The 25,490-nt window shown below is 39.5% G+C and overlaps 1 protein-coding gene across 1 annotated transcript; it reads left to right on the top strand.

Moving 5' to 3' along the window:
- Window positions 1-22,687, top strand: klhl4 (kelch-like family member 4). The gene is made up of 11 exons (XM_076103473.1): window positions 1-920; window positions 8,359-8,526; window positions 9,759-9,895; window positions 10,234-10,430; window positions 13,643-13,855; window positions 15,446-15,632; window positions 15,724-15,948; window positions 18,449-18,611; window positions 19,425-19,637; window positions 20,681-20,852; window positions 21,184-22,687. Exons 1-11 carry the CDS (start codon window positions 466-468, stop codon window positions 21,241-21,243), a joined length of 2,190 nt encoding a protein of 729 aa, XP_075959588.1. The 5' UTR covers window positions 1-465; the 3' UTR covers window positions 21,244-22,687.
- The last annotated feature ends 2,803 nt before the right edge of the window (window positions 22,688-25,490 follow it).

Below are 25,490 nucleotides of genomic sequence, written 5' to 3'. Positions count from 1 at the left end.
AGACAAGCAGAGAAGGAGAGAGAGAGAAAACGAAAACAGGGGAGACGAAGGGGAGGGAGTGTGGATCATGCATGTGCATTAACTCAGCTCCAGCGGCACAGCAGCAGCAGCAGCAGCAGCAAACAGAAACAGCAGCAGCACAGGAGGGAAAGAGAGCGAGAGAGAGAGGAAGAGAGAGAGAGAGAGAGAGAGAGAGAGAAAGACAGAGAGGGAGAGTTGGAGGGAGGGTAGTAATCTCAGGCACAGGAACAAAAGCTGCGGAGGACTGCTTTCCATCTCCACTAAAAGAACAACGGAGGAGTAACAGAAGGAGGAGGGGTTGGTCATGATAGTAGTGAGACAATAACGGAACAGAAGAGGCACATTATAGTGAGTAAGGACTGAAATCGAGGCGCTCCTCTTCTCTGCTCTCCATGTTTTTGGGGACTCAACGTACCATTGCCTTCGTCTCCAACCCAGAGGAGGATGTCTGTGTCGGGGAAGAAGGAATTTGACGTGAAGCAGATTCTCAGGCTCCGCTGGCGCTGGTTCAGCCATTCATCCCAAGGTTCATCTGGTGGTGGAGGGGGTGGCGGGGTGGGAGGCTACATCCAGCAGGATGGCCTGGATCACAGAGGGCCGGCTGTCCAGGGCCGGCTGAAGAGTCACTCACGGGAAAGAGGTGTTGGAGGACTCTGGAAGACTAACAGCCCGGTCCACAGCATCTTGACTCCGACGCCAGGGCCCACACCTGTCTATGTCAGAGCAGGTCAACAATCATGGCACCATCAACAGAACACCATCCAGGCTCTCCAGGCCAACCAGGAATCTTCAAAGAGCAGCTCCTCACCCAGCACCCCAAGGAAAGAGGACACCATCACTGGCCAGGAAGATGTAAAGAACAGCACAGTGGAAACTGCAGAGATGGAGGCCAGAGAGAGGTATGACTGTTAGGAGACATTACATTCTTAGGAGACACAGATATATTATGTGGTGCAGCATCAGTCACTGTGCATGCTCAGTTAGCGGAAACCAGACTATGGGAAGCTGTTTTGGGAAGCCATGGTTCCCTCACCTTTCACAGTGAAAGTATAGCTTCTTGATAAAATCTGCATCTAATTGACTGAGGCAGCACCTCAGGATCAAAAAGCAAGAATGTTTTGTTGCAATCAGGAAAAAACAGCCATACTTGAAATCTGTTTTCAACATTTCTGAGACTAAATACATAGATATATGAAGCGTATATCTACAGTCTATTAAGTTAAATATCTGCACTTCCAGATCCTTTAATTAAGCTAAAATGAAATTATCTGCACAGCTATCATTTCCCAGTTTGCTGTGGCTCGGCAGCTGCCACCATGGCTCACCTGGGGATGAAACACTCTCCTTGTCCACAGCATGTTAGGGAGGATAAACCAATAAAGCATCCTTTTAATTATTCATTGGCCGAAAAGCCAAGGCTGTCTCTGCTGCCTTGTGTGTGTTGTAGTCCAGATTACATGCACTGTATGACTTTCCCTGATTCCTCCAGAGTATTTCGTTTTTACACATTACACTATTGCATTCTTCCATAGAGTTAAAAGTGGATAGCGGGAAAGAGCCATTACATCGTACTGGACGTATAAAAAGAGGAAGCAGTGCAATCACATGAATTATCTAGACTGCCACGACAACCACTTTATAAGCCAAAAGCTATCATAGCTAGTGGCTAGCAGATGTTATTTAATTTATTTTCTACTTACGTCTTTTCAAAAACCCTGACGCCAAACCAATCAGGGTCATACATGTGTTTCTTGCTATAAATCCCACCACCTGCATCTCCAGGTTGTGTTTTTTTCCCCGTCTTCCCTGAAATGCTACATCTTCTTCCAGGAAGTTAACAGGTTAGAGCTACGTGTGTGTTTATGTGTGTGTGTCTGGCAGAACACGAAAAGCACCTCGCATCAAAGATGAAAAGACCAAGTCTTCCCTTTTATCTTGTCTGTGACATTCTAAGGTGATTGGTCCTTAAACATTCCTGCGTGCTTTTGTTCCATGCACCTGGTGATGAAATGAACAATGGAAGTGAACCTGTCCCCTTTGTTTTATAAAGCTCACCATGATACGACAGGTAATTCTAAATACACACTCTCTGTCTGCAGCCAAAAATGTGTCAATGTGGATAAAATGAATACCATGGGCAGTGGACGGTCGAGTTCCCTGAACAGAACATGAATTATTCTGAGTTAAGATCCGGTTTTGGAATCAGCTCGTCTTCATGTTGGTATAATTGGCAGATGTTCATGTTTTGGGGTCCCTGTATATGTCAAAAGTACATGCATAAAAGATGTGCCTCACAGTTAAAATGTGTAACTCTCAGGCTCTCAAGGGGGACCTTGAGTTCATGTTGGCCATGTAAACTACTACCCGTTATATTTTGACCATGATACTGACATTTTGAATGGTCCTTCTCTGGTGGATAATACATTATTTCCTTGGCTCAGCTGTACTTGGTTGTAGGGATATACATCAATGAATTTGATAATCAGACGTTGTTTTTGACAGTATTTTAATTGTTTGAATTTTAGTAATGAAATCACCCATTCTTCTAAATAACAGTATATCATTAAGAATATTTACAGCCACTTCCTCATTTCATATAAATAAATGCATCACAATGTCAGCACCTCTTTTACATCATTATTAAATCATGGAATTTGTGTTTTCTGATCTTGCAGTGGCTTAAATAGCAAGGCTGCAAAAATGAGTTTAGCTTGAGATAAATACATTTTGTGTGTGGCATGGTGGCACTTTTCCAATCAAGTGCGTGATAATAGAAATGCGGTCACTCGATATCTGTGAAGGATTATTTGCTGGAATGTTTGGACAAGCGCTGCATCTGTACAGTAGGTGTACAAAGTTGAACAGTGAACTAGGCCAGTGACTGCATGACACATTATGGCTTGCATGCTCTTCGGTGGCTATGCAGATGTGTGGATGTCACTGAGATATGCACATTCATTTACTCCACCAGCTGGGTGGCCCTATTATGTCTCACATCATAAATCCTTGACACATAATTTGTCACAATCCCTCAGGCTGAAAGAAGAAATGAGTTCTGCTGACTTTGAAAAATCCAAAAGTTTTAGCCGTTACTCTGTTGTTGTGAAATACGTGCCAGTCATTTTGTGGTACATGCCCCTCAGCGATTAGCTTTACTCACGCAATGTCTATAATAAATCCATGCCATCAGCGTATTTCATTCTTTCATTGATTTGGTTTCTCACTTTTGTTATTATTATTTAAGATTGCTGTCAAACTGCCAAAGATAATAAAAACAGCTTATCCTAACAATGTGAGCATATTTTTAGGATTCTGCTTGACTCTAAGAATTGATATTTGATGTTTATATGCTTAAGGATAAATGCAAATGTTCACATTGGTTCACAGGTATTTATGTCACATGAAGGTTCTTGGAAACATTAACATTGAGCTAATGAAATAGATTTCTCTTTGTATTTAATGTAGCTAATTAAGTTTTATAGCACATTCTAAAAATCTGCCAGGATGCCATAGAGTACTGAAGATAATTTAAAAGGTCAGTGACTCATTTAAATATATGTATATTGTGGTCTATGCTGGTATAATTATTCTCATTATGTTAGAGTTGTCAAATCAAACGTATTGAAATAAGTAGCAGATAATATCATGTTGTTTCCCACCTTTTCTCCTAACTCTCTATACTCGCTCTAGAGTAATCTGTATACTATCTATTTGTTGTGTCCTCATGACTCTCATCCAAATAACCTCTCCCCATCATTGGCAGAGAATATATGACAGACGTTAACCTGAATGGAATGGAAACCCTGACCTCTCCCACATGAACACTAACAGAGGCTTGAGTCAGCGGGCTGTTAGTTTGAATGATATCTCAATTCCCTCTCCACCGCCTTGGAGAAGAAATACCACCACCTCTCACCCTGTCAACAGCAGTAATTCAGATATTTGTTGGATGTCTCATAACACCACACGGCTTATAGGGTCTTGGTCTGGTTGTGACACATCCAGCGGAGGTGTCTTTAAGAGGCTGTAAATTGCAAAATACAGTTTATCTGTTATAATCTCAAAAATACATCCTCAGAGGTGTAAAGGATTTTGTATTTCACAAATAATTGATTCTGAGCATTCTTCAACTTCGCCAAATCAGCATTCTGTACGCAACAAGGCCACCTCTGATGGAAGCTAAAGATCAAGCTAGAGTTTTCCGGAGCCCCTTCTCATGCTTTTGCAGAAGGCAGTGAACAGAGATAGAGCAGCATTATATGCTCGACACATTCCTCATTTTTGTTCAAATGTGGATCAGTCATTTTCCCCCCAAATGGAATTCAAAGGAAATCATCCCCGACACAGCTGTCTATGAATTTCACATGGACACTCGGGGCCATGACTTCATTCAACAGTTTCTGAGGCACTCTGTAATTTGCAATGAAAAATAATCACAGAGGCATGGACAACTATAATCAAGCTGACAATGTGATATCGTATAGACAAGAAAAAATAACTAATTTAACTAATTTACCCTGTTTCAGGGTATCCCCAAATAACATACATATCTAATGCAATAGGTTAAAGTCTAAAGGTTTAAGCCCAAATGCACAAAGGATCTAAAGATCTAGATCTATAAATATCTAATATATACAGTAATCCACCCAGGACCCACTGCTGTAATAATGTGGATTCATTTGTTTACCCACTAAGATTAGATGCTGATAAATTACGGACAATCCAACAATGATGACAGTCTCATACACTATGCGAGTTAACCTGCCATCAGCAAAGCATTGAGGAGCATTCTGCTAAGATCTGCACATTTTTCACTTACATGTTGCCCCCCAACACACACACACACACACACACACACACACACACACACACACACACACACACACACACACACACACACACACACACACACAATTTACACCAAATTCATCAGCATTACAATGCAGAGCTCAGCATTATAATCACAGTCAATCTATGGACAAGGACCAAAAAATAGCAATATGGAATTAAGATTTACCATGTCAATACCATTAAAATGTGCCATATATTTGTACCATTTTCAAGGCAATTCCAGTATTAATATGCTGTGCGTAACAACAGGAAAAATTGAATCGCTATTTTGAAATTCATTCATCTCCTGGCACATTATTCCTCAGTGGCTCCAAGCAGATATTTCACTTAAGTGTGCAAGTCAGTTATGGAGAATTTCATTATTAAACGAACAGATATTTCAACTGCTGGTTTTTCATTTTCACTATGCATGATTTCTCCTCTGGATGCAGTTTCTTAATATTCAAAACAGGAATTGGTATGCCACCTGAGATGTTCATTAGCTGTTCAGAGACATTCTGCTGACATGACTTTTACACCATCACTTCGTCTTTACAAGGTGCTCGGCTTTGGAAAAGCTATAAGGAAGCAATATTTAATTTCTGTATGTGACAATTTTCCACTGCACTCTAACATAAAGGGCCGGCTGGCCACATTCAGAGCAGATTTCAAAAGACATGGTTCCCGTATGCAGCTCCATTTCATCCATCATTATCAATATTAAGTATGTCCGGTATAACAATGGTATCAGAAGAAGAATGTCTGCTGCAAAGCCTTGGTGAGATAGTAAAGAGCAGAGAGGAAAATCCATTTCTGCACAGAGTTATCATCCCAGCCTCACTGCTGGGATCAAGTTATTACAGTCAGTGTATATATTTCTCTCTACAAAGCTGAATGACAGCAATACCGATTGTCAAAGCACATGAGGCATAAAGATCTCATGGAATATATAGATTTGGTACATGCCGCATGAGGCTTTGTAGGAGTTGTTGGATTCTCAACCCAACCCAAGCTACTCAGCAGCCTTCTGGGGCAAATGGCGGTTATAATCCATTTTGAAAGAGACATATCCCATTTGGGCCGGGCAAGCACGACTTTCCCATTTGTAGAGGGATGGAGTTGACACTAGTTGGAATAATACTGAGATACTCAGCAACATGTCTGACTCATAACCTTTACAGCTAGGGGCTAATCCTGGCCGATGAAAGCACATCTTGAATCATCCGACCATTCATTTAGGAGGGTAGTTTCATCACAGTGAGAAGTCAGACTGATTACAGTGGACGGAAGGGATATTGAACATGTCATTTTAATATTCTAAAAAAACTCCTCTGTATTATTGTCAATGAGTGTCTTTTTTGTATTAGCACTGTATTTTGTGCTTAAAATATAGCACATGAAGATTCCATTGCACAGCCTTAAAACAGGCTCCTAACCACCGTTTCTGATTTACCTGAATAACTTAGAGTTTTTAAATATGCAGTTCTTTTCTCAGATTCAATTATTCACATTGTTGTGATGTCTTTGGGAAGGTGTGAGGATCAAATGAAAAGACTTTGCTCACTGAAGTAAATACATGTGTACTGTACGATAAATTGGGATTGTATTCGTTTGTATAGGCGAATTTACCTCCTCGTTGTTCTAGGATTGCAAGTAAGTTCATTGAAACAGTTTGAAGGCCCACAAAAGAAATCTATAGCATGTTAGAGTCTGTGACTCTCTTTGAATTGCTTAGTAATATGCGATGTACAGCAATGTCCCTACAGCAGTTTCTCTGGAGCAAGGTGTTCTGGGGCTTTAGTGCCTCAATAAAATTGGGCTATACCTCTGATGATTCAACCCTCTACTGAAAGCGAAATATACCCCACAGAGAAATTTACTGCTCCCCAGAATGTGATACCAAAGCAATTAGTGTCGGAGAGATTGGTAGGCATGAAAAATCCTTACAGCATGCCTCGGAGCCAATACAAAGGCAATGCATCTCAGTTTTAAGGACCTATTGCTTATTCAGTCTTGTTTGGTGTTCCTCTCCAAGACTCCAGAGTCAGTGGGGAATAATCGTGACAGGGCAATAAATTACTCTCGCATTTAGCATAAAGTCTCCCCATAAAGATTAGACTACAGCAGTATATACTGCACTGACTGGAGGGCGATATAAACAATTCCCAGGGGGAAAATGTTGTTGCTTTTGGTAATCAAAGAGGAGAAAGTCACACACTTTGCTAAAAACTTTACAATAGTGTGTTAGTCAGGACATCGATGAGAGCCATCACCACCTCCATCCCTCCTGTGTTATCAATATTGGTATGCGCCAGTACATTGTGTTGCCAAGCGTGACAGGGTTTTCAGTTTGTTTGTATTGATGAATCTGTAACTTTTACTAGTTTATGCAGCTCTCATATCAGTATGACTGGTAATGAGTGGGGACATAAAGTGTCAATTTAAAGAGCAGTGACTTTTTCTTCTTGAGCACAATCAGTCTTTACACAGCCGCAGGACCGTGAGATGACAGTAAATTCCCTCTGAGAGGCGGCTTGGGTCTGTTTGTGTAGCGTAACAAACAACCCTAAATGTCAATGAGTGGACTTTCTCTGTGAAGGACACCAAAATGTCTGGGCTGCATTATTTGCCACGAGTCTGAGGGATTACTCGGGTGCCTGTAGAACAGCATGTAATCTAGCAGCCCGTGGGGACAGGGACTCAGCCTCGCCACAACGCTGCAAGGAACAGGCTTGTTCACTTGTTAAGTCCCTGTCTTTGGAAAACCCACGTGCGCACACAGATATGCAGATACACAAAGGCATACACACATACAGACACAGGGAAATTCTGTCTGGAAAGCTGTTGCAAAGATTGTGGTGCTTGCTTGTCCCATAAGACCTGCATCTCTTAGTTATCGACTTATGTGTGGAGTTTAGTCCATAATAGTTTTAATTTCAGCTTAGAGCGGCAAGAAAGATGCAGATACACCGCAGGGAATAGAGGATTCAGGAGTGCCATGTGCCCGAATAAGCTCTTTTGTGTCCTTAATCATTTGTTTCTTATCTTGCTGTGTCCAGCTTTTCAATTTTATTTTTATTATTTCATAATTATGATAGTGGGCAGGGAGAGGAAACAGAGGGTAAAATGTATTAATTAGCTTAATGAATTAGTCTCCCTAAATAAACTGTCTGTTCATTTCACCTGAAGGGTCCAATGTTGTTGTAGTTGTTATTGTTTTTTGCCTGAGTCCCCATCAAGTGAAGCTATGGTTACAGTTTACTATTTCCTACACATGGCAATGTCCAAAACAAACAATGGCCAAAGGTTAACGCAACAAAACCTTCTCTGGTTATTTAGAGAAGACTTCATGCAATGTTCTAAATGGCTCCTGGTACAATGACCAAATGTTCAGAAAGTGCAGAAGTATTCCAATTAAATGGACACGACGCACAGAATGCAAAGATGCTGTAGACATACAGACAGGGTCTATTGCTTTTGTCTATACATCTCCTCTCTCTTCCACAGGTTGGCTCTGAGCACCTTCTCCAGAATGAACACCAACTCCTCTGATGAGTTTTTCCAGGCCACAAATCATGCAGAACAGACTTTCCGTAAGATGGAGACCTACCTCCAGCACAAGCAGCTGTGTGATGTCCTCTTGATAGCAGGGGATCATAAGATACCCGCTCACAGGTTGGTATTTGTGTCCTCTTTGATTTCATTAATCACACCTGCATCGGTTTGATTTAAGAGATACAGAAGCTCATCTGGATTCATTTCATTAAGTTGTTGATGCAAGCGTTCAGGCGTTGGTCTTGACCACAGTTCGCATTCTTAAATACATTTCGTCAGTCGCAATCCATCTGACGAATAATCAAATAATCTTTAAAATTCAAAGCAAGATTTTTCTGATTTTCAGGTGACAGGAAAGATATGCAAACTCCATGTTCCCTGGTTTGCATCTAAATAATGCACATTGCTGTGATCTAATTACACACCTCTGCCCTTCCTCATTTCCACATTACATTTGTGAAGTGGAAGAGCACGGTGATCCAATACAAGGAAGTGTCAATATTTGGGCATCCAGCCCTCGGTTGAATGGCATGACATCAAATCTCCTGAATGCAGAGAGGCATCACGTTCATTGCATCACGTTCACCGAGTGCATGTGCTTGTGTATGTCTGCCTGCCAGCATATTTTGTTAGTTCATCCAAATAGATTCACAAAACAGAAACCAGAATTCTCCACAGAGAGAGAAAGGAGTATCAGTGACTGACCTAGTTGAAGAAATCAGCTCTCTGACGGCCTGTTTTAATGTGGCTTTGTATTTGTTCATAGGACACAACCAAGTAAAGCAGGGACGGTGTGACAAAATAAATTAAACATGATATAATAAGTATATATATATATATATATATATATATATATATATATATATATATATATATATATATTATTAGAAACCACAACATTATGGAAATATGGGATCAGACTATTGGACTGTGTCACTTGATCTCAATTCCTTGTGTTGTCATATGATCTCTCCCTGAATCAACCCGTGTTATGAGAGCTAGACAAATGAGCTAACAAAATTAGAAGTCTGACCAGTGCAGCTATTAACAACATGGAGTATGTGGGGTAATTTCATTTATCATACACAAGTGGAATGATAGAGAATGTGTGGGAACAGTACCTAGAATGGTGTAAAAGCATTCTGTTAGAAACAGTACATGAAATTATTACACCGACAGTACAATGTGATACTGTGATACCTTTTCTTATGCTGCAAAGCTACATTTGAGGAGACACAATCTACGGATTTATTCACTAACCACTCGAAATAATCAGCATATAGATCCCCCATAGCCATGCAAACTCATGTGCGGTACAAGAGCATTAATCCACTGCGTTTTCTTTACGGCAGACTGGTCCTGAGTGCCGTGTCGGACTACTTTGCTGCTATGTTCACCAGCGACGTGAGAGAGGCAAAGCAGGAGGAGATCAAAATGGAGGGAGTCGATCCAGAGGCCCTCAGATCCCTGGTTCATTTTGCCTACACCGGTGAGTGCTCGTAAAGACATTCACTAGCTCTTGTAAGTAGTTATGAGACTTCTGAAATCCAGCATGATTAAAATGGATCAATAAGGCAGTTCATCACTGGGCTGACTGACTGGTCAACACTTAAACATAGCGTTGCTTTATTCTACAAGACAAATCCATTTGGAGAAACGTTGGGAAAATCCATATCCACAGTATTCAAATTATAAAATGGGGTCAAATTATATAATGATGATTATCCAGTTTGTTTGATTGCAATACTTCTCCCGCCACTGTATTTACCATTATGGTTACATCCAGTCGTGACATAAAAATGTGTTTTGCTTGTCCTGACATTGCAGGCGTCCTTGAGCTGAAAGAGGAGACCATTGAGAGTTTATTGGCGGCAGCTTGCCTCCTCCAGCTTTCACAAGTCATCCAGGTTTGCTGTAACTTCTTGATGAAACAGCTGCATCCTTCCAATTGCCTGGGAATACGCTCCTTTGCAGACGCCCAAGGCTGCGTGGACCTGCTCAATGTGGCTCATAACTACACCATGGTAGGAGGGCGATTAGCGCTTTACCACATTTACATGGCCGGGGTGGGCTAAATTATTCATTTTGAAGGAAGAGATCACACTCTCAAAGTGACTCTTCATTGCATGATTACACACAGGGAGCTGTGCTAATGAAACAGTAACAAGAGTATTTTAAAATGTGGTTTAATTAACACTATATGTACTGAGAGGCAGCCTACACTACAGTGAATCAAATTTACTCTGCTGCACATAATCAAAGCCTTTCTTTCAGTGCACATCTGATTTGTATTTTCAATATAACGTGTAATAACCAATGTTTTGTGAATGCAGTGTAATATATATATATATATATGTATACATATATATATGTATTTTCAATATAACGTGTAATAACCAATGTTTTGTGAATGCAGTATACTATATATATATATGTATGTATACATATATATATATATATATGTATGTATACATATATATATATATATATATATATATATGTAGTTTTGTATATATACTGTATATACTGTATATATGTATGTATATCAATATATATATATATATATATATGTGTATATATGTATGTAATATATATTAAACAATATTGTATACATATATACATATATAATATATATACATATATAGTATAACACTTGGTATACTGTACATAACACATTGAAATATGTATGGCTGTCCTCTGGAGACTATTTAATTAAAATAACCTGTCATAACCTGTAAAGGCGTAAACTGTCGGTGTCTTGGTTATTTATATCATCTAATTTCAGCAGAGACATGGGTGACGTCCACATTTGAATAGAAATTGAAAAGTTTCATGCTCTTACTTCATCTAATTTGGTTTCGTGGCTGTTACTAAGAGATACCACGTTGCTTCATATTGATTAGTGCACTGCCAGAATTGTGAAAATGTGGCTGCTATATATTTCTGCAAGGAATATTTGCATTTGATTAAGATTCATGGACATATTTGTCAGATAACGTCTTGTTTGGCCACGCAGAAGTGACAGCGTGAGGCAGGCGCTATCTCCTAGAGGACATCTGCTCAGTCTGTTTACATAGGCCCCATCCAGGACCAGGAGGTTAATCTAATCATCAGACTGCACAAGAGGTTCAACTTCCTGTTCAATCGCCTCAGTAATGAGCAGCGAGAGCTGTGGGCTTCCGCGAAGTCCGTCATCTGGTTTGTGAGTGGAGCAAGTTGTGTTTTGATAAGCTTGTTTTTCCTGTTTGAGCAAGGCCGCTGAGATCCGCCCCAACATCCTTTTCCTTTATGAAAGAGTTGCCCTCTTTCGTTGCAGTCGTTGAAAAAATGTATTGTTATATTGTTTGGGATGACAGTTTTTCTTTCCAGCAATAAAACTACATTTCAGTTACATATCTGCTGCCAGGTGAGTCTGCAACGACCACTGCTGTAATGAATGAATGCAACCCACAATTGGCTAATTGGCTAACCCCCCAGTCTAGACCGCAAGTGTATCAGACGTCTTTTGCACTCACACGTATCACAAAACAGATACGCTCTTATTTTAATCTCTGCAGATGTTCGCACTTGCTACGTCCAGATGCGCATCTCAGCTCCGCCTCACGGTCGTAACTGAGACTTGAAGCGTCAAGTCTATTTTTTTGACATTAAGCATTCAAACGTGAGGGTGATGCCTAATAGAGGCTGGGGTTTGATGATGCACTCAGCTGTATTATCGCTTGTGGCCCCTACCGGGCGGGGCCTGTTAAGAGTAGTGAGTGAGAAGTCATCGAGCAGTCAATGGTAGTATAAAACAGGCTGTAAAAGGTGTTTTGAGAAACAACGAGAGGAGCATTCAGTCATAGCTGGCCATCCAAAATGTTATGCAGTTTTCTGCAACAGAATGCGAGATTACGCGTGGACAGACACAGAGGTGCACACTCAGAAATAATAATTAATACTACGGAATTTGTGTATTTGAATGAATGAATCCAAATTTAGAAAAATGGCAAAATATAGCAATCTGTCTTTGCCAGCCTCTGCAAATTGCATGGTAATCAACATGTTCTTAAAGAGTAATTCTCCCAGCCCTCACTCCCATTAAACATCGACGTTCCTCCGCCTCAGAAAACACTATTATTACGCAATTACTCTTTTGCAGTAGTTAAATCAATTAGTATCCTCTCCCGCTGATCTTGTTTTCCAAGCAGTTTACCCACCAATGAGTTTGCCAGCATCTAAAAACACATCCCTTTAAATGCTTATGAAATAAACTCGGTTGGGCTTTCAATTTTGTTGTCAGCTGTTCGGCACTGGTAATTACAAATAATTGGTTTAATAAAGCAACGTAAAAGAGTTGGATGGCTTTTCTCCCTCAGTGTTACCACAACAGATCAATAGATGTCCCTCATTTCATTAGGGCTGTCTCTGTTGAGCTCTGAAAAAAGACACTCTCATAATGGATTGGACAGAGACTCTGTAATTTGTTGCAAGTTGATGATCAATAGCCTGCTTGTTTTTCTTAATTGTTGAGCATCCAGTCTCAGTTATTAAAGGCAGCTTAACAATTAATGCTCGGCTGCCTTTTTGAAGAAGGAATCGGCCTGATTATGGCAGAGGATTGCTCCGTATGTCTCTCATGTGTTTTAATGTTGAATATAACATACTGTAGAGGCAGGAGGTTGTTTTATATAGCATCATCTCTAATGGAACTGCCCAGAGACAATGTCCTTGAAGAGGTAGCCATGCAGCGCAGTAATATCGTCTGGGCTTCTGGCCAGCAAATGGAAGATCAATCTTAAGAAAGGCAATAGAGAACAGCTCCCACAAAAACTTAGAGCTGGACACTGTATTGTGTGATGGTAATGTTGGTGTGCAGTGCTTTTGTTTCTCATTAAGCATCTTATTTTGGTTTAACGGTGTCATGTACAATCAGCAGCAAAAATGTTGTATGAGCTTATGAAGAGGCTTTTTTTGGAGACGCTTTATGCCAGATTGATTTGTAGCCTGCTGTTGCATGGATGTTAAGATATGTGTCAAAATGTGTGAGAGAGTATTTCACCATCAGTTATACAATAAATTGTCAATAGAGACGTCTAAATTGGTGTTCTCTATCTATTTGCACTCATTTTTCTTCACCTCTCTGTCCTACAGAAACACAGCCACACACACACACACACGCAACGCTGCACCAAGCGTACTCCTCGGCTAATGACTGATGATTATCTGCCTCCTACCCGTCTCCTCTGCGTTCCAGGAACACTTCCTGGAGGTCATTCAGAACCAGGAGTTCCTGCTGCTCCCCACGGCTGAGATTGTTAAGCTGCTCTCCAGCGATGAAATCAACGTCCCCGATGAGGAGACCATCTTCCAGGCTTTGATGATGTGGGTGCGGTACGACGTCCAGCATCGACAACAGGACCTTGGGGTGCTTCTCGCCTTGATCCGCCTGCCTCTTCTTCCTCCACAGGTGAGATAGCGGGTGAGGGGGTAGAGATGGTAAGAAAAAGGTATGATCAGGGTCATATACTGTGCTTTTGCTCGAGTTTGTAGCTGTCAACTAAACTGACGGCTTAGTGTGACAGAAGGCGTAATCTATGACCTTTTCTACTGTACGTACCCCGGGTGAGATTTTGGATTTATAATACACTTTTTTTTACAAATGTATTCTTAATAGTTTTACAGGCTTTCAGACGCTTTGTCTATGACATGTCAGGAAATGGTAATAATAACTTTCAGAGCCTGACATAAAATATTCAAATGCCTTGTTTTGTCGTAGTAATAGACTAAAGATATTCAGATGTTCAGTTTACTATCATGAAGCAAAATGAAAGCAGCCATTCCTGGAGTCCTGGAGATGATAAGGAATATTTAGCATTTTATGAATCGACAACTTGTTTCAGCTTTAAGCCCCATACATTTACTGCAAGAGAACCACCGACCCTCAGTCTTGAACTACTGCATTGTCAATAATCCCTTTGTTTATGTTAGTGGCTGAGGAAGAAAAATCTCCCCTCTGAGTGATAAATCAAACTGGCATGACAGATACACATGACTTTTTATATGCATTGTCAGACTATGCTTGCTTATGTTTGAATTATTATTGTTTTAAACACTGCACTGCAACTCATGTTTTATGAATGCTGTATGTCTGAGAGTAAGCATTGTTTTACAACTGTGTCATGTCTGCCTAATTTACATAACATCAAATCCAGATAGGAATTTTTGGCAGATCTGAAGTATGAACATATCGCCCTTCTTTATGGCAGCTTTATTTTCACGGACAGTTTTTTTTAAACTAATTTTGTTCACATGTGCTTTATTTTTCACTGAATATTAGGTGAATAGATGCAGGATAAAAAAACTACGTACAACATTGCTGTCTGCAAACAACAATGAAGTGATTGTTTTTATGAATATAAATGACATGAAAAATATGATCAGAAACATTATCTCATCTGTTGGGTAGGGAGATATTGTTGGCTGTGATTCAGATAAACAATAGAAAGAAATCACTGTATTTGTCAAAACCGGTACTTTATTTAGTAGAAACTGAAAAGTTGAGCAGTGACATATACAAAGATGAATAGTAAAAAAAAAACTAAAAAAAACTTAATTTATGAAAATAAAATGTGTGGTGAAATATTGAAAACATGCTCTCTTTTAAAAGCTACTACTTCAATCTGTAGTGTGAGGCTCGGAACGATGTTTATGTGGCTATTTCCCAAAATAATTGGTGAGATACTTTCTAAACAGATACAAAATATGACTACTGTGGCTACAAATGGCACTTAAAATAAAGCATATGATTAAAGAATTGCTGTCACCACATCTGAAGATCTACAGTATTTATCTACACAGTGTGTTTGTATTTTATTTAAGCTTAATCATATAAAAAGTAATTCTACATGAGACTAACCTGGCTTTAGATTAACAGGTATTTCAGTAAATGTCTTTAATGGTGATTTGTATAAACATGTGGCCCTTTTTCTACACATTATATCTTTAATACATTATTTCTTACAATGCAGCCTATTAAAAGTGATCTCTTGAAATGTAGCTCCTTGCCGATCTGGAAAACAACAAGATGTTCTCCGATGATCTGGAATGCCAAAAGCTGCTGATGGAGGCCATGAAGTACCATCTTCTGCCTGAGAGACGTCCCATGTTTCAGAGCCCAAGAACGAAACCTAGAAAGTCTACTGTGGGCGCACTTTATGCTGTAGGAGGGATGGATGCTACCAAAGGTATGGCCCACGCGCATATACGCAGTGGTTATTCCTTAACAGCAAGACAGTATATTTAAAATGTAACACTTGTGTCTGTGTGTGGTTTTAGGATCCACCACTCTAGAGAAGTACGACCTGCGGACTAACACTTGGGTCCAGGTTGGAGCCATGAACGGACGCAGGCTGCAGTTTGGTGTCGCAGTTATAGACAACAAGCTCTATGTGGTCGGAGGGAGAGATGGACTCAAGACATCCAACATGGTGGAGTGTTACAATCCGATCAATAAAGTGTGGTCTACTATGCCTCCCATGTCAACACACAGGCATGGCCTTGGTGAGTGTGTCTCGTGAGCTCCACTTATTTCACTAAAAAGAAAATGCCACACTGATAGATAATATAATAATTACAGAAAGGAAATGTGGTGAACGAGGACGAATATGTCAATAGGATTGCAACTAACAATCAGTTAATCTCCCAATTATTTTCACAATTTACTGATTAATAGTAGGGTCAATATAGTGTTACAAAATAATGACAAAACATTCAAGGACATTTTGCAGAGCTCAACCTGATGGATTCAAATTGCTTGTTTTATCCATGCTACAGTCTAAAACCCAAAGATATTTTGTTTACTGTTATATGTGAAATCTTCTCATTTGAGAAACTGGAACCAGTGGATATTTAGTGTTTTTATTTGATAATTTGAATGATCAATGACTTATTCGTTGATTAATCAATTATGCTTTTTTCAGATCTACATGTCATCAAGAAAACTACTTCAAAGTATCTTTGTTCATATTTGAGATTTTGTGTATTTTTAAAAATATTTTAGTTAAATTAGTGCTTCTCACAGGATTTTGTGAGACTATGCCCGGTGGACCTCAGACCCTCTTGAGGGTTCCGGGAGGCAAGGTCCCCTTGAAGAAAATGATGTACATTTTAAGGTTAAAGGCATCAGTCTGGTGCTCTTATTCATATATATATATATATATATATATATATATATGAATTTATTGCTGTTGTAAACTATTTTCTGCTCTTTTTCTAGCAATACTGAAATGTAACAAACCACAATTAGGCTACTCAAGTACTGTACTTCAGTACAATTTTGAGGTACTTGTGCTGTACTTGAGTATTTCTATCCTTTGTTTTACTAGTCCACCACATCTTAGAGGGAAATATTGTACATTTAACTTCACTTCATTATTTAGGCTAGTTTGCAGATTCAGATTCTTAATAAAAAAATAAATATATAAACCAGCTTATAAACTATGATGTATTATTTAGTATATAGCCTAGTTATTAAGTATAAACACATTAATACATCAACAATTATAATCTAATGATATAGGCATTTTAAAGTAACATTTTGAATGCAGGTATTTTACTTGTAACAGAGTATAACACAATTCTTACAACTAATTCAAGGTTTGAGGTTCTAGCTCGTTCAGGCTACCTGGTGTTATGAAACACCAAAAACTGCAGGATGCATGCTCAGGAAGGTAACAGCTGGAGTGCTGGAAAAAAAGAAATCAAACATTTCTTTTGAGATAGACCTTTGATATTTTCCCATTCCCCTATCAAAGCTTGGCAGGTGGTGCTCGGCCCTGCGCTTCCTTACCCTTCCCTGCCCAATAAATCTCATATCAGAAGCGTTTTGATTCACAGTTGAAACAGGTCTGGGTAACAGAACAGGGAGATCTTGTCAAAGCATTCAGCTCGCTCACCCAGTGTGGTCAGAGGTATCAGCCTGCTCAGGAGATCACACTGTACAGATTACCTGTGTTGTCTTTGATCTTTCCCGTAGCAAATATCTCTTGCTGCTGTGGCGTGCATATTTTGAATGTGAATATATTTGAGCTTAGTGTCTATCAACACCCCTGGCCAACCATTTCCTGCTGTGCGCATTAGGGGTGAAGACAAGAAAAAAAAGCATTTCTTTCTTCCAAAGCCACCAGTCGGTAATAAAAGGAAGTCTCCCTATGAGAATTGTTTCTGTCGGACAGCGTTTATGTCATTCGAGGGTCTCTGAATGCGGTCTTGCCCTCATGTTCCCTCCAAATAATTGAACTCTCACCAAAGGAAATAAGGGGGGTAATATAAAAATCCATTGTGTTGAAACATCCTCTGCTATGTTGCTGGGGAAAACCTCTTTCCTCTGTGGCTTGAGAATGAGGAATAACAACGCAGTTTTATAGTCTTCCTGTTTTTTTGAATAGATTCGGTTAGCTATATGACTCACCCTGCCCAGCTCTAAAATGAAAAACATACTTCTGCATCAGCTCTCTCTAAGAACTGGTTCAAGAAAACAAGGCTTTGATTTGGAAATGTCATTCAATTTCATTGATTGTTCATGATCAACTCAAACAAATGCACATATTAATACACAAGTATGAAGCACAAGGGAGCTGAACAGCCGGGAAAGACCCATAATGCAGACTCTGAGACGGGCAGATTCAACAGAGATAATCTAAAGGAGCAGTGTGTAGGATTAGTGAAATCTAGCCGTGTGTTTGCAGATTGCATCCAAATGAACACCCCTCTGCTCACCTCCTCCCTTTCCATGCATTGGGGAACTATGGTTGCCTTCAGGTCACCTAAAACGCGAGAGGCCCTCTTATAGCCACAGTGTTTGGTCTGTCCGTCCTAAGCTACTGTAGAAACATGGCAGTGCAACATAGCAGTGAAGAGGACATGCTCCCTATATAAATATGAGGGCTCATTCTAAGCTAGTGGAAACATAATTCTTAGTTGAAGGTGATTATAAACTAATGATGGATTAATATATCCCATTACTGCCAATAACTCAAATCTTTTGTTCCCATTTGTGTAGGTATTGCTGTGCTGGAGGGCCCAATGTATGCTGTGGGAGGCCACGACGGCTGGAGCTACCTCAACACAGTGGAACGCTGGGACCCACAGGCCAGACAGTGGAACTATGTGGCGAGTATGTCGACACCACGGAGCACCATGGGAGTCACAGCGCTCAATGGAAAGTAAGTTGCTTTATCAAACCTACAGACATTATTATGCATGTTTTAGCAAAATCAAAATCACCTTGTTTGACCTGAAATTCTGAAATTGAAGCACAACCATCATGTCTGCTTTAATTAAGATAAGCCATCTGTGGTTGTCATGCAAAAACTATGTGATTTTAACAAAAACAAAATAAAGTAGTGGACATTGTACTTCTTGAATGCAGCATCAACCTTTGTGGTCTGTGTGAGATAAACTACACGGTGGCTGCAGTTAGCAGCTCACAGCAAAGGCTGTTCTGATCAGTGTGGTCATTTATTCAGGGTAATCGAGACTCTATAAAAGCAAAACACTTTGTATATTTGTATGTATTAAATGCCTAACAACACTATTTAATAGTAAATTAAGCAAAGAACCGACTGGCTCACAGCCTCCTTTAAATAGGTTTGTGTGCCGAAGGAAGAACAAGCTTGCTGCTCGGCTACATCCAGTATTCAGTGTTAAAGTCAATGCAGAGATATTTCTGCATCTAGGTCAAAAATAGACAAGAAGGAAAGTGTTTCCCTTGTCTCTACTTTCTGTCGGGCCTGTGAGCTACAAGCACTTAAAATACTGATGTGATTTTTCTGGGAGAGAACACTCACAAGGTACGGGCCTTTAAAAAAATGCTATCCACACTGATGTATCTTGAAAATCTGTCACATCATCACTGTTCTATCATAATCTCTTACAACCATCTGATGTGAGCTATACTCCCTCCAGCTCCACTAGCACTGTATGTACGTACATGTCAGATGTTAGAGATTTTGAACCCAGTTTATTTAATTTCTCAGATTGTTTGCAGTCGGCGGTCGAGACGGCAGCTCATGTCTGAGGTCAATGGAGTGCTTCGATCCGCACACCAACAAGTGGAGCATGTGTACTCCCATGGCCAAGAGGCGAGGAGGAGTGGGTGTGGCGACGTACAACAACTTCCTGTATGCTGTAGGCGGCCACGACGCGCCAGCTTCCAACCACTGTTCTAGACTCTCCGATTGTGTTGAAAGGTCGGTAAAAGCCTCTTCTCTGGATAAAACACACAAGCACGGAAATGTTTAGCGCTTCTGGATTGCAGTTGAATTCAGACATGGGTGGGGACGAGGCTGTAAGAACAAAAGGGAGACAAACTCATGATCCCCACCCTGTTCCTGCCTTTCGAGACATGTCTGTATTATACCACAACACTCAATTGAAGAGATCATAGTTTCCACAGATGTTTTCTATTTCATAATATCTGGCACCATCTGGTGGCCGTCATATCCTATATCTGACTCACAGTAGAGCATCTCCAGTAATAAGTCACTGCTCAGAATACCTTCTTGCTTTGTATTTTACCACCATTTGACATTTTATTCACACACCCATTTACTCAAATAATTAGTTTTCAAATAATAGTAGTTATCCTTCAGCGTTTAATCAATGAAGCAGTAATAAAGGGATCTTTAAAACAGTGATTTTACTCACTGGAAAGCATTTTGAGTCATTTCAATTTAGCATTTTAGAGTCGATTATATTACTGTAGCAGTCTCCAATATCAGACAATATTTTAGCTTTCAAATTCATATTTTTGAAGTATTTTACAAACTATAAACTGATTTGCTTGAAACTGATAAAAAGCTTTAAACTTTGATACTATCAACTTTCAGCAAGGCATTTATGAACATTTAAATGACTTCATTATCCAGTAATCACTGAAAGAAAATCATGAAGGGTGTCTTCTTTGTCCTCATTTTTAGCGGTCAACATGGTGAAAACGACATTCAGCATTCATCTTCCTTCACTCTTGAGTCCAGCTCTCGGTGGACCCAGCAGCCGCCAGCTGCTGTCCAAGAAACAATTTTTGCTTTTAGTTTCAATCTGGCTCTCTGTGTGTGCTGAAAGAGGTTAACCATGCAGACATCTGTGATTAAAGAGGGGGGACATCAGGGTTTCTCATTAAGTGGGGATGGGACACAGGTTTCCTCTTGAGATTCATGTTGATTGGATAATTTAAATTTTTTTTAACCATAAAATCCCTAATGCAATAAACATTCAAAACATTGTATTACAGGTATGACCCAAAGACGGACACATGGACCACAGTGTCCTCCCTCAGTGTTCCCCGGGACGCAGTGGGTGTTTGCCTGCTGGGTGACAGGCTTTATGCTGTCGGTGGATACGATGGCCAGACATATCTGAACACTGTCGAGTCCTACGATGCGCAGAACAATGAGTGGACTGAGGTAACCAATCATTTATCACACTTACACAACTCTTATTATTGTTTTGGATATAAATAAAAATAGGGAACTTGAAAATTGAAAATGGTTAAAACTGTTCAATTGAAGCTTATTTTTTGCCAGAACTGGTTACATATAACATCAGGGTTCCAGTTAGCACGCTTTGGGAGGATAAATCTGCTGAAGTCTCTGAATGCTATCAATATTTTAGAGCTTGCTATGTTTCTTCTAGCTTGCCTCTGTAGCCCTCTTATCTGCATGAAGTAGAATGAGATTCCTTTTGAAGAGAGCCTCAGATGAGAGGCTGCATGTTAACCCCTCTGTCATCCTGTAGGAGGTCCCTCTCAACATTGGCAGGGCAGGCGCCTGCGTGGTGGTGGTGAAATTGCCTTGAGCGCTTTGTCTCACGACAGCATGGGAAACAAATGAAAGAGAGCGGCGAAGAAGAGTGGACAAACAAAACAACGGATCAAGGACACATCCTTCGAGAGTCATGTTTTATTTTTTTTTTCCTTCTTTAAAATCGGCTTTCCATATTTTTCTGAAGGAAGCACAGACAGAGCCTTGCCCATAAGCCATTGTTTCTATCATTAGTGGACATGCCTGTCCACTGGGGAGGACTAGTTCAGAAACTGGAATGCACTGCACATTCTCCACATTCTCAAGCGATCAAGAATTTTCATAGACTTGGGCAGAGCTGTAGCAAGTGCCAAGCCTTTGTTGTACTGCTTTGTTATGATAGTTTTTTGAAACATTCTGTGTACGTCTGTAAAAATTAAATGTGAAAGCAACATTTCGAGCAAATAAGCCTGCAGGTTAGTTTACATCTATACAGAGACTTTTCTTATCAGTGCCATCACATACAGTACAGTATATTTTGGGGTTTATATTTCACTTTATAGCTACTCAAATGAAAGTTCTTATGATACATAAATGTAACGTTGTTCCTGTGTCTTTCCTTCGTGGGTGGTCTGAAAAGATTCTTACTCTTTGGGGAAGAAGACCACTTTGAACATGAGGTTGAAGTACAGGAATGAAATCCAACTTTTTGGTGAAAAATATATTTGGACATTTTCTTTTTTTATTGAGCCTGTAGCTACAAAACACCAAAGTCATTTGCTTGTCTTAGAAGTCGTGTTACGCATTGTATAAAAGTTTACAAAATGGTGAATTACAGAAAATATATCATATTGATATTTCACATTGCTGTAGATTTTTGTGAACTTTCTGAAACTATATTTGTGTCGATAGAATCGTACCTAAACCAGTGCACTCTGGTGACTACAGTTGTTATTATTATTATTTGGTCTTTATTTCTGTGCATGCTGACTGAGCGAATGTTTTGAGTTATACAATATTCTATATCAACATCACTGTCTGTTCTGTACTGTCTAGGGTCATGTAGATGATGTTATACCTTCACAACACAACCATTAGAACAACACACAAGTAACAGCAAACTATGGCTGAGTGACACCAGGTGCATCCAAACCAGCATTCTGAGTCTCATGTGCAGCATTCGGGACACTTGATTTCCACAGAACTTCGCTAATGTGACTTTGATTCAAATGTTTAGGTTCATAGTTGGTTGTTCTGCTCATAAAAGTTGAAACACTATTAACTTTATCACAATGGCAACTGTAATTATAACATGTTTTTGGATCCAAATGTTAGTTTTTAATCATGATTTTGTACAGCATGCAAAACTATAAATACAATGACTTCAGTCTTCTCTGCATGTTCAAATCCATGTTTAGAGCTGAATGTGGCCCCTCAGCGGGCGGGTTTTGATTTCTCTTGTTCTGCTTTGAGTAAACTAAACTGATTCTTTGACTAAACAGACTTGGAAGCTTCTTTGAAGTCGTCATTAACCTCAGCGTTCTTCTTATTGCAGAATTGACTTTTTTTTTTTTTAAATCAAGCGCATGTTTGTTGATATCACTCGACAGACTGAGGACCAACTGTCATTGCTTGCCTTCGTTTTTTCATTGTTTATCCTCAAAATAGTTTCAAGGTCCCCCCAACCTCCTCGCTCTTGTTTGGTTAGATTTTGATGAATACAAAATACTGGCTTATGTGTTCACACGCAGAGTTCTAGTTATTTTCAAAATACACAACATATTACACACCTTCATCTTTTTCATTTTGAGGAATAGCTTTTTTTTTTCTTTTACTCAATCCGTATCTCAGACCGTGTGAAGATTAATCTCCTTCTCCAACTTTCTGTTTCTGTTTATCTGCATCTCCTTCTGTCAGATCATATAATGGAGATCAATAAAGGATAATAGCTTTCCCCTGAGTTCACCTGTTCAGAGCATAATGTTACTGAACACCCTAGCATGTAGAATTTACAGTATATCTCACTTTATATCTGTCGTATTAATTCAAAGGCTTAGTGTAATGTCTGTGGAAAATAGCTGTATATAATTTGTTGCAAATGTGCATCATTAGATTATTCTCCTGAGGGTAGCTCAGTTTTGCTCAATCTCAAATTCTATATCTGTTAGACAGTCTAGTTGCCACCCATAGTTTAAAAACACCCCATGACCTAAACACTGAGCCAGTCAGCGTCACATGATAAGCGCATACCTCAAAGTCCCAAGGTTTCCAAGCCTGATGTGGATGAAAGGGCCATAGGAAAAGTGCTTTATGTTACCATACAACCTAACAATGGTAAAGGTTACACTTTCACTAGAGTCATTTGACTGTTGTTTTAAGTAATACTGATAATTTAAAAGTAAGGTGGTGCAGCACTGACTTCACACTAGCTAGCTGAACAACTCAGATGTTACAAACATTTCATGATAATCCTTTGGATCCTTTTATTTAACACTTTTAGGTATTTAACATGACCTAAATACAATAAAACATATCATTAAAAGAAGGTCTTCAGTTCCTCTTTAAATTGAATCCCAAGAATTCGACATGCTGACTAAATGATACTTCTCTATATTTTATATGTAATTTATGTATTAATCCATATTAATCATCACAAAACAGTTCCTTCTTGCCTGAAATATTTTTAAATCACACCAGAAAAAAGCCAAATCCCCAAATAATGAATAAGTGTTAAACCCCTTTTTAACCCAGAAACGTTACAAAAAAGGAGATAGAGACAAAGCTAAACCGATGATTTAAGATAATGGGTATTAAGGTTTGTGATAAATGAGATCTGGATATTGTCCATTCAGTGCAGTGTAGTACGAAATACAGAACAAAACAGAAAGTGGGAATAGGATTAAGGGCTTTTTAGTGCAGAGGTTTCCAACACAAATTGACATCGTCGACTCCTCCTACAGGAACTTAGTAATACAAGTATTTAGCTTTTCATTTATCCATTTTGGTTTTGTTAGTGAGAGCTCAGCTTAGTTCATTTTAGCAGTTTTGAGTTCTAGTATATATTTCACCAGTGTCCCACACTCTCATACAGCTCCTCCATGGTGATGTAATGATATCATAAATTATCAAGAGAGGGTGCTGTTGCACTGCTGTTGCACTGCAGAGAACACGCCAAACCACACTTACCACCGCGAACGGCGAATCAAAGATTTCCAATATCATTACTGTTCATAATAAATGTCAACCGGCATTAAGAATGCCAAGGACAAATACTTGAGCTAATAACCCTGCATAATTATTGAGACACGATGATGAAATGTTGGGAAATTGGATGTTAAGGCGTCTCCTTCTCTTACTTTCAAATGAGTATCTTGCTGAGTTAAGCACAGAACCTACGAGGAAGAAAAGTCCTGACTTGAGAGATGATTGTCAGGTTTTAAAGGGATTTTGGCGTCGCAAAAGTTTGAACAATCTCTCATAATTCCGTGACAAATGATTGTTCTATTTTTGAGCTCTGCGCCGAGCCTTTTTTTCTTTTTTTTTTTAGGAGTGAGGGAGCAGCTCTCACTCATATTTTATTATCCTTTTTTTCTTTGACAGTGAACAGAGATGGGAAGTGATGAGAAAAAGATGCAACAGCACAGTGTAACTTGCAAACAATGTACCATATTGATTGTGTAGACATACCATACGTATACCAGGTTGCTTTCTTCTATAACATATAATATATAAAGGTTGAAAGTCTAAATCAAATTACAAATCATTGCAGTGCAAAGATGTTACAGCATTTTACAGGCACAGATTTGTGGATTTCACCAAACACATTTTCCTCTGCCAGATAAATGATAACGCTGCATAATTGTCAAAGTACAGTGTCAGAACTTCAACGCAGATCAGTTGGCCTAATGCTCACTGAAGAATGCCTGTAAAAAATGGATTTGGGTGGTTTATTTGTCAAAACACTGTATTATAAGAAAGACTGAGAATTTAAAAAAACAGCATGCGAGGGATCATCTTCACCATGGGAACAAAAGGCAAGATGGATCCATCTACAAGTGCCACAACAAACTGTCAACTTAGAATAAGATTGTCTCGTCGAGCCTGCTTCAATAAGCCCTTTAACATGGCACTTTTGACATCTTGCAATGGATTGCCATGTCAGGCAAAATGTTGTGTCTTCTCTTCCCAGGTGACGGTAATGTTACACAGCAAGTGTGTTTTTTTTTTTTTTTAAGAGACTGAATTCAGAGAGTGACAAAGATTAAACATATCACACAGGCAGCAGGACAGCAACCATATAGA

This window comes from Anarhichas minor, unplaced genomic scaffold (assembly GCF_050575085.1).
Source record: "Anarhichas minor isolate MPS153535 unplaced genomic scaffold, ASM5057508v1 ptg000028l, whole genome shotgun sequence".
In the NCBI taxonomy this organism is placed as follows: domain Eukaryota; kingdom Metazoa; phylum Chordata; class Actinopteri; order Perciformes; family Anarhichadidae; genus Anarhichas; species Anarhichas minor.
Note: the sequence above shows the minus strand (reverse complement) of the source record. Positions and strands in the feature narration are given on the sequence as shown.